This window comes from Acanthochromis polyacanthus, chromosome 20, assembly GCF_021347895.1.
Source record: "Acanthochromis polyacanthus isolate Apoly-LR-REF ecotype Palm Island chromosome 20, KAUST_Apoly_ChrSc, whole genome shotgun sequence".
Classification (NCBI taxonomy): Eukaryota; Metazoa; Chordata; class Actinopteri; family Pomacentridae; genus Acanthochromis; species Acanthochromis polyacanthus.
In genome coordinates this window covers 223,798-241,595 of record NC_067132.1, presented here as the reverse complement: position 1 = coordinate 241,595, position 17,798 = coordinate 223,798, and the positions used below count along the sequence as shown (strand labels likewise).

At 38.9% G+C, this 17,798-nt stretch overlaps 1 protein-coding gene across 1 annotated transcript; it reads right to left on the bottom strand.

Moving 5' to 3' along the window:
- Positions 1 to 5,458: 5,458 nt before the first annotated feature.
- On the bottom strand, positions 5,459 to 17,475 carry LOC110971574 (cholinergic receptor, nicotinic, delta (muscle)). The gene is made up of 12 exons (XM_022221943.2): positions 17,055 to 17,475; positions 14,311 to 14,456; positions 14,136 to 14,180; positions 13,946 to 14,055; positions 11,082 to 11,237; positions 10,547 to 10,644; positions 9,353 to 9,553; positions 8,685 to 8,796; positions 8,367 to 8,481; positions 7,452 to 7,662; positions 7,251 to 7,369; positions 5,459 to 5,821 (listed from the first exon to the last, which is right to left on the bottom strand). Exons 1-12 carry the CDS (start codon positions 17,110 to 17,112, stop codon positions 5,639 to 5,641), a joined length of 1,554 nt encoding a protein of 517 aa, XP_022077635.2. The 5' UTR covers positions 17,113 to 17,475; the 3' UTR covers positions 5,459 to 5,638.
- Between the last annotated feature and the right edge of the window lie 323 nt (positions 17,476 to 17,798).

Sequence of the window (17,798 nt, the reverse complement as noted above, 5' to 3'; positions counted from 1 at the left end):
ATCTAATGTGACAGAACTGAAAGTATTCTGCAGAGAAGAGTGGACCAGACTTCCTCCATGGTGATGAAAAGATGATCACCAGCTGGAACAAACATTTAACTGCAGCTCCAAACAGACCAAGCAGTTATTAGGTTCAGGGGGCAATTACTGATTCACAGGAGTGACAGAGGTTTTCAATAAAACTTCAATAAACCAGAATTATAAACTACATTTTGTGTTCTGTGGGTTATCTCTGTATAATATTCAATAATCTAAGCATTAGTTTGATGATCTGGAACATTTAAATGTGAGAAATATGCAAAAATGTAAGATTTCTGTTGGGGGGCAAATACTTTTTCACAGCTCTGTATGTATGTAGGAAGTAAATCAAAGTAAACAGCTCACCTCAGCTCTTTACTGATGTACAACTGAAGACCTCAAAGGTGTTTAAACTGAGAAAACTTGATTTACATTCAATGACTGTTGTTCATCTTTGGACAGAAATGAAGTTTTTGATTCATTTGAGGATGAAAGAGGATTTATCAGCTCAATGTTCTGAAATTTACTGAACATCTGATCAAGGAGGAGATTTAAATTCTGATAAAATGCTGATAAGTATAATAACACACAATTTAACACTGTTTAGTTGTAATTCTTATTTCTCAGTAACAGAACAAACGCTGCTCAACAACTAAATCTAAGTGTGTTTCTGATGCAGGTCTGAGTCTCTCACTAACATGGTCTTTACCTGATGTTGCAGATACTGAGGTGTTCTGTGTTTTTATGGAGAGATGCATCTTACCGTGCAGCTTCCAGGCTGGTCCTTATGACATCATCACCTGGGTTCATTTCAAAGCTAGAAACCTTCTTGTCCACTCGTACTACAAGAACCAAGACAACCTTGAATATCAACACCAGATCTACAGAAACAGGACGTCACTGTTCAAGGACCAGATCTCCAGAGGAAACGCCTCACTGCAGCTGACAGGAGTGAAGGTTCAGGATGAAGGAAGATACAAGTGTTACACCAGGACCATCAATGGACCAAAGACTTCCTATATCAATCTGAAGGTTTACGGTATGAGAAGCAACAAACACAGGAAACCCTGAGTTCTAAACAATTTTTGTGCGACGTATTTCTAAGAGAAAAGCATCAATTATATTGTTCTATGATCATCAAAGATCTTTTTTTGTCCTCTTTTCCAGCTCCAGTCCATGAAGTGAACATCCAGCAGGTAGAAAACAGGATGAGCTGCAGCTCAGAGGGGATCTACCCTCAACCTGAGCTCACCTGGTCCACCACACCTCCATCCAACATCAACCTCCACAACACAACCACAGTCCAGCAGAATGAAGAGCAGCTTTACAGCATCAGTAGTTCTCTGATCCTCTCACACAGTCACACTGATCTGGTCTACAGCTGCACCGTCACAACTCCAACAAACAGGAGGAGAGCTGCTTGGAGGAAACTCAGTGAGGAAAACATCTCATCTCAACAATCCACTCACACATTATTGACTTGCTTCATTCTTGTCTTTTTCTCTTCCATCATTTCAGCTCCTATCAGTGGATCAACAAGTGAAACAATCATCCCCTGCGCTGCCTCCAACTTTTCCTTCTCTCACCTGCTTTGGAGATTCAACCACAGTCAGATGATGGTGAAGCAGAGCAGGACTGATGGCAGCTCCACAGTCTCAGAGGAGTGGAGGCAGCAGGTGAAGGATGTGTCAGAGTCAGGAGACATCACACTGCAGGACTTATCTTCAGAGCAGGAGGGAATGTACAGCTGTCAACTCAGTAATGCTGAGGAGACGCTGATAAGTGACACCTCTGTGAAGATAAGTGGAGGTAAAACAGCAAAAGTTCCTCTGATTATCTGGAAGATGTGTTTGACCTGCAGACATCAAAGATCACAAAACTCCATCATGGAGCTTCCAGAGACAGAAAATTAACTGAATCTTTTATATTTCAGGGAAATCAGTCAATGGAGGAGGAGTCAAGTGGATGAAGGATAAAACTACTCGGGCTTTAATAGCAGCACCACCAGTAATAGGAGTAGTAATAGTCGTCCTTCTACTGTTCTTTAAAAAGAAAAAAGGTAAGAAGATGTTCTTCTGTCACTTTGGAATTTATTTCTTGTTTGTTGTTTGTGTTGATGATGTTTTCTGAACATTTCTCAGGTCAAAAAGAAAACAACATAGGAAGGCTAAGCAACATTGAACCCGTTAAGTAAGTAAATGTTGTGTATTAAACTTGTGTGCTGCTCTGTGTGAACTACAGTAAATGAGGGAACATGTTAAAGGAGAAAACTGTTGTCATCAAGTTAGTTTTCTGGGATGTTTCAGGAACATTTCCACCACTTATTTTCATACTGAAGAAGAATAAACAAGGAACTGTTTTTGGCTTTTCTGTTTCATTTTTGTTAATTTTTTTTTTATCTCATTCTATTTCAGATGAACGTGTTGCAGAAACACTGGAAGTTAACTGAGTTAATCTCACTGAGTGCCTTTAAATCTAAACTGCGAGTTCTTGAGGCCGTTTCAACAACATGCGCTTGTTTTTTAAAACTTGATTGTACATTTAGTTTTACATTTTTTTCGTATTTAAAATATGCTTTAAGTTTGCAATTTTATAACTGTTCTTTGTACTTTCTGCTGCCTGTCATGACCTGGATTCACTTGAAAAAGAGGTTAATAATCTTCTTTTTTAAAAATATGTGAAAGAAATCAAAAACATATCAGAAACAAACAAGCAGCTTTCCATCAGACTGACTGCATCATCGCTGTTAGTCATCTAATGCTGCTTTTACTGAAACATGAAGATCTCAGGGTCACTGAATTAATAGTTAACAGGTGAATTTCTAATTATTGATGTGCTGTTGTCTGCTGTTATTGTTTTCCTTTTGTTTGTTATTATTTTGACCATTATAAATTTTGTAGAACTTTAAGTTTTATTTCAGAGTTTTTCTTTGCTGTAAAATTATCTTCAGTTGACTTCCTCCACTGACTGGAACAGACTCTTTGTTTTGTGTCTTGATTATTGATGGAACAGATTTTAAACTTGAATTTCAGTGTGATTGGAGCTAAATACAAACATGAGGCTTTAAATACAATCAAGAGTCTGTATTTTCAGGGATTATTTGACCATCAGCATAATACTGGACTATCAGACTTCATTTCACAATATTCTGAAATCCTGTTGTCCATCATAGACATGGACTGAACTGTGCTGTGTCTCTCAGTGAATAAAAAACTAACTCTGTCCAGCTGCCTTATTGTGTTACATGTCTGGATGGATTTATGGAAAAGGAAAGATCTTTTATTCTAATTGTTTTTCTACCAATAAATACATTTTATATTAAAGCATTTTCTGCTCCAAGATTGCTTCCTTCTCCAAACTGCAGTTTCTACAGTGTCCTGATTCTCTGTTTAAAGAGCTTCTCTGGTAGGCTGCAGGAGACTTTAGCGTTTGGGTTGTGCTAGTTTGGTTTTTGTACGGTTTCAATTGGACGACTATCTTGAGGCCCTTCCATGTGGTTTAGTGAGGTTTTCTGGAACAGTTCTACAAAACAACAAGGCAGAAGAGACTTCGAGAGTTTTTAGGAAGTTCTGGAGACCAGACTTTAGAGCAGCACAAACATTTGTCAGCAGTTTGAGCAGGAGAAGGTGAGCTTCAGAGTAGAAATGAGAAGGAAACCTTGTTGACCCGTGTGGTGAGGTCCTGTACCAAGAGTTTGAGCAGGTTGTGAAGTCTGTAGTTCTTTGGTCTGAAAGCACCAGAAGAGTCGACTCACTAAAGGAGAAAACAGGAGATATTGTTGGTTCTTCTGTCGCTCTGCAGTTTTCTTAGACTGAATATCAAGTTTCTGTTTTAAATGATTTACTGTGTGAGCCCAAGAAGACACATAAACACAACACATTTTATGATGTTAAATCTTTTTATAAATTGTTTTTTAATTTTAATCATAGTTTTTCTCTTTGCTTGTGTAGTTTTGTCGTCTGTGTGAAAGGTGCTAAACAAATAAAGTTGAATTGATAAACTGAATAAGTGACTCATGATTGTGACATCAGAAGTATTTTTATTGTGATTTAAGCGTTTGTTTCATTTTTAAGGTTGGGGTGAAAATCATGACAGGAAAAAAGATTAAAGAAATAAAGTATATTAAAAAAGCAATTAAATCAAAGGAAAAACACCAAATAAAATAAAACTTAAAAAAAGAAAATTAAACATTAAATGCAATTAAATTATATTAAACAGATGAAATACTTAATTAGATAATTTAACAGAAGATACAAAACATGTAATTATGAAATTAAACAATTTTTTAACAAAAAAGTCCAGCATAGAGGGGTGTTTTGTGGATTTTTAAGGCTGATAATGATTATTAGTGAGACATTTGGAGCAGATATTCATTAGCAGTCAATGAAAGTATTTAAAATCTTGGAGTAAAACTTAGAAGAACACAAACTCTACATGTTGATTTATAATCTAGATTATGTTCTGTTTTGTTTTTTGACAGGATTACCACAGACCTGACCGTGAACACCCACCTGAGGGAGACGCTGCCTCAGATCTCCAGTCTGCTTGGTCGTGGTCTTTCTGCTCCAGAACATCTTCATCAACTACGTCTTCTTCTGAAGAGGCCCTCAGATGCTGCAATCTCTGACCTTAAGGAGGAACTGATACTTTTACTCTGTAACCAGACGACGGTTATTTTAAAGACTCAGCTCCTGGTGGCTTTGAGTGAAAATTTAACATCCATCAAAGCATAACTACAGACAGATACACTTGGACAAAAATGATGGTAGCCCTCGGTTAATGAAATAAAAACCAACAAAGGTCACAGAAATAATTTGAATCTGACAAAAGTAATAATAATTAAAAATTCTACAAAAATTCACCAATGAAAATCAGACATTGCTTTTGAACTGTGGTTCAACAGAATTATTTTTTAAAAATAAACTCATGAAACAGGCCTGGACAAAAATGATGGTGCCCTTAACTTATATTACTAATATTCTGTTGCTCAACCTTTTGAGGCGATCACTGGAATCAAACCATTTCTGTAACTGTCAATGAGACTTCTATACCTCTGAGCAGGTGTTTTGGTCCACTCCTCATGAGCAGATGCTCCAGTTGTCTCAGGTTTGAAGGGTTTCTTCTCCAGATGTTTCAGCTGCTTCTACAGATGGCATCATGTTTTTGAAACCAAATTTGTTTTTCTTAAGAAATTTCAGATTGTTCATCATGTTTTGTAGAAAGACAGCTCCTTAAATTTGAAAAGGAACAATGTGGAGCTGTGGTTATTTATTGGCTATTATGTTATGATTTTACTGGTCACTTGAGATCAGACTAGGTTAAATGTTTAACCTGAACTAAAATGAGTCTAGAATATGTCAATAACTAGCAACAGCACTGACTCCAATTCATTATAATCAGAGTGTGAACACGCAACAGAAACAAAAATAAAATAGAAAGGTGTCAGAAAGTCAAAGTTTATTCAAACCACACAAACAAAACCAAACAGATAAGATCCCAGATTATTCACTTCAAATGAAAGAAACACTCGGCTGCTGCACGAACCTGGAAAAGTCATCGAGTTAAATAATAAAACGGCAGCAAACCTCTGGACGGACACCAGCATCTGCAGCGTAAAGTGTTACAGCAGCCGGGGGTTCGTGTCCGAGTAGTCGTGTGGGTCTCCTTTGAAGGGCAGGTGTGGAGGGTGGTTGCAGATTCCCATCAGGAAGATGATGATGGTGCCGAAGGTCATCACCGGAGTCACCAGGAAGAGGCAGAGTCGGTCCACCGTCCGGGCGATGCCGCTCCAGTTGTCCTTCTCCTGGAAACACCAATCACACATTTGGTTTCACCAACTGAAGATTTACAGTCTGATAGGAGTCACAAACTTACAGAGACACCATCTGCAGTCGTTTGTGTTCAGATTTTGAAATGGAAAAAGTTACGTGAACCATTGCAACTGATGTAAAAAGTTAGTTTGGAACATTGGGATTAATGAGAAGAAGAAAAAGAAGAAGAAGAAGAAGCCTCAGACATTACATTGGGTTCAAATAACAAAAAAAATGCAAAAGTGTCAAAACCGCAGTTCCTCAAATGTCCACTAGAGGCTGCGTCTAAAAGTGAGTCAATCCCCATAAACCTCCATGTGAAAATGTCCAACTTTACAGCACAAATAACTAAGTTTACAGCATAGAACATGAAATGTTTTGGTTCCTGTGGCTAATAACCACATTCGTGACAACTGTACGAGGGATGAATTTTTATATAACTCCCAAACTTCAGACTTAGAATTTAATAAGGGTTCAAATCCTCTTCAGTAAACTTATGTCACTGAGGGTTCGTCCATTTTTAAATACACTCGGTGGAGCTAGCTAACAGAAAAACCAATGCAGTCTAATGCTAACAGCCCTACAAAGGTTGTTATGTTCAGTTTTTGTTGAGGCTGTTAAAGAAAAGTGTGGACAAAATATCAGACCTCTCATGTCTAGAAGATGATTCTGGTATCAAATGTAGTTAAAAAATTAACCTTGAAAGTTTACCCAAAATACACTTATTAAAGGTTTTCTCTAGTAAATTAATTAAAAACCACACCCAGAGTATCAATGCTCGTTGCTATGTCAAAGACATTAACAGTTTTACAATTGAAAATAGAATATATCCCATAATACTGATACTCAAAGTTGCTTATAGGAAAGATTGTGCTAAACGAAAACAAGGTTTTGGTTGTAGATTGCAACACTTTGAGTGAATGTAAACTTTGTTGCAGTTCCTCAAATGTCCACTAGAGGCTGCATCTAAAAGTGAGTAAGTCCCCATAGACCTTCATGTTAAAATGTGCAACTTTCCAACAGAAATAAACACATTTACAGTCTGGTACATTGAAACACTTTTGGTTTCTGCAGCTAATTTCTACATCCATGACAACTGTAAGAGGGTTGAATTTTTATATAATAATTTAAAATGTTTCAAAAACTACTACCTGTGGGTGACATCACTGAGGGTTTATGTACAGTCAGTGGATCGAGCCACAGAAAAATTGATACAGGCTAATGCTAGCAGCCCTACAAAGGTTATTAAGCTCAGTTTTTGTTGAGGCAAAGTGCATCGCTTTGGCCACAGTGTACTTCAAACCTCTACTTTTCCTCAACATGGCTACAATTTAAACTTAGCGTTGTGTGTTTTGTTATTAAAAAGAAGAAATCACACCAAATACGACGTCTTCTACTGATATCTATTTATTCTTTTCTCACCTCATTGTAGTCGTTCTTGTTGCGCATGTGTTTGATGATGTAGTTTGCTCCGTCCACAGCCGGTTTGATCTCGGCGTACAGTTGGTCCGTCACTCCTCCGTCCTCCTGCGGCTTCACCACTACACCAAAAAAATTAAATAAAAATCGCAGTGACTGGACTAATTTTTTTACTGTTTTCAGGTTTAAGATCCGTGTTCATACCTGCAGCGTGGGTGGTCCTGGTCGTCAGTCCGTGCCTCTGCGACTGCTTCTCGAACATCAGCTCGCTGCGGGACTTGACGCTGTAGTATTCCTCCGCCGAGGCGATGTAGCCCACCGAGCTGGATCGCCGTGGCAACGCTCCGTCCCAGTATGGCTCCGCCTCCGCGGGGCGGGACATGCGCAGGATCCGAGGAAGACGCTCGAGGAAAAACTGCAAAGAGACAAAAAATGAAAGTAAATATATCTGGTACTCAATGCAGAATCAGATGAGTTTGTTGCTGTGCAAAAACTTTAGTATAATTTCAGTTACAGGTCGTTCAGGGAAGCAGAGGTGGGTGGAAATTTTGTGCATTGCTTATTTTGGGGGGATCGATACCACCACTGCTACCACCATCGATACCAGCATCGATACCACCACTGCTACCACCATAGATACCACCACTGCTACCACCATCGATACCACCATCGATACCACCACTGCTACCACCATCGATACCACCACTGCTACCACCATCGATACCACCACTGCTACCACCATCGATACCACCACTGCTACCACCATCGATACCACCACAGCTACCACCATCGATACCACCATCGATACCACCACAGCTACCACCATCGATATCACCACTGCTACCACCATCGATATCACCACAGCTACCACCATCGATACCACCACAACTACTAGAGCTACTTCTGTGGATTGTATTAGTGCAGCACAGTTACCTTCTTAGCTTAAACAACATTAGATCCAGAGGTCAAATCAGAATGAAATCAGGTCAAAATCTCAGCACAGAAAACTAGACAGACTTTTAGAATCATCAACTTAAACCTGGAAAACACAGACAGGCTGAAGTTAAAACTGCAAATATCAGTCTGATTAGTAAATAATGCTATGGCGTGTGTTGTTACCTTCTTGGTCCACTCAGACATGACGTGTGTGCTCGGCGTCCTGAAGTGCAGGTTGAGGACGACCACACAGTTCAACACAACCACCGTAACCAGCACCATGATGAACATCAAGTACCTGGGAAATGCACACAGATCAGTAAAAAGCAGTCGTAGTAGTTCTCAAACAGAATCACCACCATTATTGTGAGCAAACGTCCAGTCTGAAGTACTCCTAGCGACCGTGTAATTTTAGGCTTCAAACTCTCTTCTGATGTCGACTAACGGCTGATGTTTCCAGATGTGGCTGTGAGTTTGTGCGTGATATTTCATGACACGTACTTGACAATGAGCGGAACCGACATGGACGTTTCCGGCAGCCGTTGAGAAATCAGCAGCAGGAAGACGGACTGAGCCAGTAGAACCGAGATGGACAGAGTCATCTTCTCACCACCTGGACACAAACCAACCAGTTCACAAACCTCTGACTGGACTCATCGTTTCAGAAATGCCAAATATTTGCTTGATTCCAGGATTTCAAATGTGAGGTTTTTAGATCTTTATTGTCTTAAATTTAGGGCTGCAACTAACGACGCGTTGACTAATCGTCTGAGCGCGATACGTCATCAAAAGCGGAAGTGAGGGCGCAATGCAACAGAAATCACCGTCCGACCGGAGCGCGGAACACGGACAGACGTCGGCGCCGCATCGTGCATACATAATATATGCACGATTCAGCGTCGATGTCCGATTCAGACGATTCGTCGACGCGTCGTTAGTTGCAGCCCTACTTAAATTATGTCATACTCAAGTTCGTTGCATTTTGGCTGTTGGCCAAAGCAAAAACAATATATTTCACTATTACTACCATCACCACCTCCACTACTATTAAACCAGTTTCCATATGAAGCTGGAACCCCTATAGGATGCAGAGATGTAGCTTTGTTGTGTTCAAGCTGTAACGACAATCAAATTCTGACAATTCAGGGGTTAAATCGACGCTGACTGACTGTCGGCGGGCAGGTAGTAGACGAGACAAGCCAGGAAGGAGATGAGCACGCAGGGGATGATGATGTTGACGATGTAGAACAGAGGTTTGCGCTTGATGATCAGGTAGAAGGTGATGTCCTGGTGCTTGTTGCTCTCCATGGGAATGTGCTTGTAGGTGTTTCTCTTGGCCGGACGGTGGATGATCTCCCACTCGCCGTTCTCTGCAGACGAGGCGAGAAACAGAAGATAGCGTTTATACATTCTGTCATCACTAAAACTGGGGGATTTTAACAACCCGAGAAGCTGTTTCTGCTCTAAAAGTTTCAATTTCTTCTCAAGGATTTTAAAAACTGACACTAGTTTGCAATAAAATGTAATATTAGATGGAATATTTTGACTGAGCATGCAACTTTTAATTTTCCAGGCATAATATTTAAATTTCATGTGTGATATTACTTAATAAGTATAATTGCCAGCATTACTTAGCTCATTTATTATTATTTTAAATCATATATTGTACTTATATTTGATGGCTTTTCTACTCTGCACTGCATTTTTTATTTCATTTTATGCTTTTCTGAGCAAAATCCGGCAAAACAATTTGTCTGAATTACTAAAGTTTTACCTATTCTTATGAATATTTTATAACATTATGATATTCATGTGTAATATTTAGATTAAATGTGCAATATTTCACTTTTATGCACAGTTAGTCAATGTAACTATGTATCTTCATTAATTCATTTTATCTTCTATAGAGTCAGAGCTACAACAAGTGACCGTTTTTCCTCTAAAATCGAGTAAAATTTTAATAAAACTTAGCGAAACGCCTCAAAAAGTAAACAAACTAAGGAGAAAACATTGACAGAAAATATGCAGTATGGACCTTTTTGGTGCTTTTTCATTACTTTAAAACACACAAAAATAAGGAAAAGTTATTTTTGCAGCAGTTTCTACTGCTTTGAGCACCAAAACGCTTCGTTTAATGGTAAGAAAAATGTTCTTTTAGCAGAACATTATGACGTCACAGTGGATATTTGACGTTTCAGGTATGAAAATGAAGTTTATTCATCAATTTATCCCTCAATTTATCCCTGTGTTAAAGCTTCTCATCAACAGATATTCATTATGGGCACAACAGATAAAGCGAGAACGCAGAAACGAACATGAGGAAACACAAATTGTGCAAAAGATGAGCAGGAAGAGGAAGTTACCGGTGAAGCCGGCAGGGTCGATGATGATCCACTCCACCGTCGCGCCTTCATCTTCCTTCAGCAGCATCCGGATCTCTTTGGCGTTGTAGGTCAGAGAGCTGCAGGAAAATGGGTTTTAAATGAATCTGAGAAGGCTTCAGGGGGAGAATGTCGAGGTATTTGCTTAAAAACACACGACAAGCTGTTTTTGTGGTATCTGCAGGCATTTAAAAAAATGTGTTTTTTTAGTCGTGACAACTTCATGTGACGATCTGATGAAGGTATGAGAGTCTCAGAAATGATGAATTCCATTAAAGTGCAAAAAAAAAGAAAGGCCTGCAAGTCTAAAATTATGCATAGTATGAAGGTAAAACTTTTCATGGATTCATTAAATATATTAAAGTTAACATACAGGAAAAAAACAGCTGATTCTGAAGAAGTCAGGTGGAGAAACTGGCGGGTTTTTCATAGAACTACTGAACTACAACCCAAATCAGAGCAATAATCCAGTAAAACACCTTTTAAATTTGTGTGTTTTGATGCACGGTAAACTTGCGTGAATTTGAGCGTGCAGTTCTGCCAGTCGAAGGGGAAGTAGTTGACGTTGATGGAGCAGGACGAGCGGAAGATGGCGGGGGGCAACCAGTAGCAGAGACCATCGGGAAACACCAGTACGTTACTGTAGTAGGCCACCTGGAACTGGGCGTCGTTACTGGGAAAAAATCACCGCTTTGATCCAGATTATCGCCAAAGTAGAAACACATCAGGAGCAGTAAGAGGCTTTAAACTCGAAAGAAACTCCAAATCGAGGTGTTTGGTGATTATCTCTTTAAGAATACAGAATTTATCAGAACGATCTTGAATCGTTCTGCTTGACTATCTCCGATTTATTCAGACTTTTAAGAACTCTTTTCATGGTAACACCAGCGATTTCTTCAACCAGCACGGCCTACATGTTAACTGTACGTTCGTTTGCACATTAGTTTCCTAACTTTTATTTAAATGGCAACATGTGTGAGCAACTGGAAACCTTGAATTTCCCCGAGAGGATAAATAATCTATCTGGAAAAAAATCAAGAGTTTGTGGGAAACACACGTCAAACTTTAAGGAAATCCGTGAAGATATCGGGTATTGCACTTTGGAGTAACAAAGGAGGGTGTCATCTGCGTAAAATATTATTCATTGATGGTAAATTAAAAAATCAAACAAACAAAAAAAATTACAAAAAATGGAATAAATTTGAACCTAGAAGTCTTAAACAATGGATAGACATCAGGGCTCCAGACTAACTTTTTTCCTAGGAGCACAGTGCCCCCTAACTTAGAATTTTAGCAGCACAACCAGAAAATTTAGGGGTGCACACCAATATCGACTTGCAAAGTAATTATTCACATTTCCTCTCATTTTCACTGTATAAATACTTGCACAATAAATGCAGAAACTATGTTTTCAATTCACAATTTATTGTGCAGCAGTTGACAAAACATAACAAGAAAAGCACTCAGAGAGCGCAGTACTCCACCAAGGCTGCTCAGTTGATGAAATCTGTACTAAAAAAGACCTTGTGCTGAGTACAGGCATGTGTTATGCATGTGCACGTTATGTATTTATACTGAATCACGTGTAAATTAGTCTTATAAATGTCTGTTGATCTGTTCATCAGTTTTGGCAAGCCTTTGTTTTGCTAGTGCTAAAATAACCATTTCCTAAAGGCTTTTATTTTGAATGCATATTTTTAATGCTACGGGCTTTTATTTTGTGACCATTTCAGCGGCACAGGAAGTGTTTCTTGAGGAAGAGGTTTCTTGACATGACGAAGACGCTGCAGAAAAGTCCGAAAATCCACGTAAAGATGAAAGAAAATGGTTCCACTGTTGCTGTCTAGCAAAGGATGTGTCTAAACTTAGAAGCAGCTGGAATGGAGACAAGAAAGGAGCGTTCAGGCTTATTTTATGTTCAAAATAAGGCTGAACGTAAATGAAGGCTTTGTGAAACCGCAGGAGCTTCACCGTCATTTGCCCCCCGCTCTCACACACATTGGCCCGCCTTCTTCTTTTGGAGTTAATGTCGGTTAAACCAGCTCATTTGCGCATTACTGTCTACTGGGCTGAAGTGTGGAGCAGAAGTTTGTCAGCAACAAAAAATACTCAATAGTAATTTTTAAAAATCAGCAAATTTACTGGTCGCACATGCGCGAGTAGATGAAAAATTTACTCACACTCGCTCAAATTTTGGTCACAAAATGCGACCATTTAGTCGCAGTCTGGAGCCCTGGACAAAGTGAGAGAGAGAGAGAGATGTGTGATGGAAATTATCTTTTCTTTTTGCTAAATTTTCTCGCTAAGATCAAGAGGAGAGGAAGACATGGAGCTTACTGTGACTGTTTAACTGGTTTCCTTTTCTAATATTTCCTGCTTTTGAACCATCCTTTATTTCTTTTAAAAACTGGTTTTACATTTTCCAACATTGTGTGAGTTTTTATTCACCAAACAGTGCTTTTATTGTAGCCTAGCCGCGCTAGACCCAGCTCTTAAGACACAAGGGTCTAGGAACGCTCGACAGGGAGGGAGGCGGGCTAAAAGGTTGTCTTTCAAATCCCTCTGCAGCAGTTGGGTAGGTATACAACCAATCAGCGCAACGAATAGGCTGACGGAGTTCCTAGAGCGCCGGCGGATTGTGGCTAAGTCCCATTAGCTTCCCAACCAGCGGAGCCAACTGGTATATTAAGGATTTGCCATATCCCGTCGGCATAAGTCCAAATACGTCTTTCTTCTCAATGAAACACTTCAGTGCCGTCCTTTGTTTGTCTTTCAAGTTGAATTTTAGCTTCAAATCTTTAAGGGCTGTGGCCAAAGCCGAGTCGAAAGATAACTGTTTATTGTGCGCCGGTTGTTTCTGTCAGAATCGTCGCGCCTCTGTCGTCACTTAGCTACGCCCGCCTTCTGACTCTACACTTCATGGTGATTGGTCCGGCCAGTTTTAGGAGCATCCAACCTCGAGCTTTATGGAGGGTAACTAGACCCACCCTGGCAGAGAATTAAATTCGTTGCCGTGGGTTGTCTAGGCTACTTTTATTCGTCTTTCAAAACCTGACGATTTTAGGAGTTTTTGTCTTGTTTTGCTGCCTTGTGAATCTCTTTTTACCTCCGATTTAAAAGGTTTCTCTATAAATAAAGTGACACTATTCACTCTCACATAAAAAATGTATATCTATCTGGAAAAAGTCAAGAGTTTCTGGAAAACGCATGTCAAATTTTTAGGAAATCTGTGGAAAATACCAGGATATTGCACTTTGGTGAACTAAAGGAGGGTATCATCTGCATAAAATATTACTCACTGCTGGTAAAATAACTTAAAACAAAAAATGGTATAAATTTGAACCAAGAAGTCTTAAACAATGGATAAACAAAGAGTCGTACTTGTTTTCCAGCACTATCTCTGGCAGCCACAGCATGGTGGTTGGCAGACGAAGCGCCTCGATGCCGTCGAACTCCGTCGAATTCCACGATAATCTGTAGTCAATCCACGTCTGTCGCAGCACAGACAGACTTTAGAAACAAATAACTGCAAAAACTTCAAATAAAAATGTAAAAAAAGACTTTTACTTACGTGATCTATCCAAACGTTTGTCAGCAGCGTCTCATCAACTTCTTTCTGCAAGCAAATTGGAAGATTTAATGAAGACTTTAGCTCATTTTTGAATCATTTCAGAACGTCACAGAAACCTGGATGTGTCTGGAGCTTCATTTTATTTTATCTTTAAGCTAAAACTCCATATTTGTACCAGAGAGATGAGGTTGGAGAGCGTGAGGGCGAGGTAGACGTCCACGGCATCCTGCTGCCTCTCCACCGGTCGCAGCTCTTTGTTGTAGCCCTTCTCTTTCATCAGGTAGTTGATCAGACGCTCCTCCTCGTTCCTGCACCAGCACGCTGCAAACGCAATTTAAGTTACATTTTAACCAATTCAACATACAGAAGAGATCCAAAAAGCTCAGATTTGAGTATTTAGGAACAATAATTACCCCCAAAATGTGCAAATTAACCTTGAACGGTGCCAAAAAGTTGTTGCTGGGCCCCTTTTACCCTCCATTATAGAGATAATAAGATGGTTGAAATAAGAAACGGCAACAATTTTGCTAATTAGTTAAACATTTTAAGTCAAAAATGCCCCAAATCTGCTTGAACCAGCTTTAAAATGTGACATTTTTATTTTATCAAATTTTGACTGCTTTTTGGACAAAAACTGAAAGCAGAACATGATAATATGCTAGACAATCTTTGATTCCGCAGGCTAAAATCCTTGATTCCGCAGGCTAAAATCCTTGATTCCGCGGGCTAAAATCCTTGATTATGTGGGCTAAAATCCTTGATTCCGCGGACTAAAATCCTTGATTATGTGGGCTAAAATCCTTGATTCAGCGGGCTAAAATCCTTGATTCCGCGGGCTAAAATCCTTGATTATGTGGGCTAAATTCCTTGATTCAGCGGGCTAAAATCCTTGATTCCGCGGACTAAAATCCTTGATTATGTGGGCTAAAATCCTTGATTCAGCGGGCTAAAATCCTTGATTCAGCGGGCTAAAATCCTTGATTATGTGGGCTAAAATCCTTGATTTAGCGGGCTAAAATCCTTAATTCAGCGGGCTAAAATCCTTGATTCCGCGGACTAAAATCCTTGATTATGTGGGCTAAAATCCTTGATAATGTGGACTAAATCCTTGATTCCGCGGGCTAAAATCCTTGATTCAGCGGGCTAAAATCCTTGATTCGTCTCTGAGCGCTGCGCTCCACATCAGCTCGTGCTTCCAGTGTGTGTGTGAATGCGTGAACTGATGACGTCAGGCAGGCCGTCACATAAAAACTCACAACTCCATTTATATCGGTTATAGTTTTCTCATTTTATGCGGAAATTGTGAAGTCAAGCGGGACCCGCATATTTCTCTTTTTTTTCGTGGAAATGTGAGATTCTTGTGGGAATTATGCGCTGTTTTGCGGGGATTATGCGGCCTTTTGGGAAATAATTGACCCCCACGTAATCAGCGGCATTTTTATGATTAATGCGGGAATTCATGCGATCGCATACTCGCGTTTTTCTGGAGGGTCTAATACGCAGTTTTTTTTTGAAGTAGACGTCATTTATCATTTAAAATCTGTAAAATTCCGCTTTAAAAATAATGATAATCAGTTTTCAGGCCCTAATATACATAGCATTTCTTTCAAATAACATCACAGGTTTGTCAGATATTTTTTAGGGAATTTAACAACTTTTTGACTCTTTGTGTTTACTGTATATAAATGAACAGTAAACAAAGACTTCTCTGGCATTCACTGAGGAAAACAAACCAGGAGTGTGTGAATGTTTTCATGCTGCTCAGGTTTCAGTTCATCGCAGCTGCTGCACAAAACCGGCCGACGTTTAACCCCTGAACCGCCACGCTTGTTTTCATTTTACCTCCACTCGGCCACAAATTTCTGCTCTTTTGGCTCTTCTACACATGTTTTTGAAAAATATTTTACATTTAAAGGACCAAAGTGGAGCTGCAGCTGCTAATTTAACTCCCAATTATTCTTTACATGCTGTATTTTTAGTTAATTTATCCATTTTTTCATAACTATTTTGCATTTAAAGGACTAAAGTGGGGCTGTAACTACTAATTAACCACCAATTATCCTTTACATTCTGTATTTTTAAGTCATTTACCATGTTTTTGACAAGTATTTTACATTTAAAGGACTAAAATGGGGCTGGAAATATTAATTTCACTCATTTCCATTCTGCTTTTTCAGCAAACTTGGCTCGTTTTTGACAACTACTTTTCATTTAAAAGACAAATATCTGCTCCAACTGCAAATTTCATTATCAATTACCTTAGACTTTCTACAATTTTTAGCTAATTAATCCAGTTTTTGACAAGAGTTTTATATTTAAAGAATTAAAATGGGGCTGTCACTGCTTATTACATTATTATTTAACATTTATATTCTGTTCTTTTAAGCTGATTCATCCTTTTTTAACTGATTTCTCATTTAAATGACTAAAGTGAGACTCCAACTGTTAATTTTATTATCATTTATGCTTCACATTCTGTCATTTTTAACTAATTTGTCCTGCTTTTGACAACAAAATTTTATATAAAGGACTAATTTGGGGCTGCAACTGCTGATTTCACCAACGATTAATTAGAAAATGTATCATTTGGCCTCTAAAAAAAATCCAGGTGACACATTTATACTGCTTATTAGGTCCAATTACTACAAAAAAGACTTGAAAAATTACTCAATATTTACATTTTCTTTAAAAGGAAGGATTTAAAGTGATGAATCGCTGATCAGAATTGTTGCTTTTTGCTTCCTGGAGTCCTGTTTTACATGGGATTAAAGCAGGTTTTACAAGAAAAAGCTTTCTGAAAATGAAGATAATACATTTACACTGATATTTCCAGTCAAATTTAGCATCAGAAAAGTCAGTTTAGGCCTCTGAGGAACCGTATGAATCTGAGTTTAACACATAAACTTATAATTTTCTTACCCGATGACAGCAGAGTGAGCAGGAACGAGGCGACCAGTGCTGCCCGTTGAAGCTCCATGGCCGACTGAAGTCCTTCTGCTCATCGACCTTCTGCCAGAATCCCGAATGATCGACGGACGGCAGCTGCAGAAACACCGAGAGGAGAAAATAGAAAGCAGACGGCAGCACTGAGTCTGCCGGGAAACACAAAGAGCCAGGAGGAGCCTCGCATACAGTGAGAACATCAACCTAATCTGCTGTAAGTCCAAGAGCTTTGTCCCAGGGCGGTTTCATGTCGGTTACACTTGGACATACGTTTTCAAAAATGTCTTTTTATCTCGCGGGCCGGATATACTTGTGTTCTAAATGATTAAAAATTTTCCAAAATAACTCAAAAATTGTGCAAAATTACTCAAAAGTCATCTAAAATGACATGAAACTTGTTCTAAATGATTACAAATTGTCCAAAATGGCTCAAAAATTGTGCAAAGTTACTCAGAAGTCATCTAAAATGACATGAAACTTGTTCTAAATGATTACAAATTTCCCAAAATGGCTCAAAAATTGTGCAAAATTACTCAAAAGTCATCTAAAATGACATGAAACTTGTTCTAAATGATTACAAATTTCCCAAAATAACTCAAAAATTGTGCAAAATTACTCAAAAGTCATCTAAAATCACATGAAACTTGTTCTAAATGATTACAAATTTTCCAAAATAACTTAAACATTGTGGAAAATTACTCAAAAGTCATCTAAAATGAC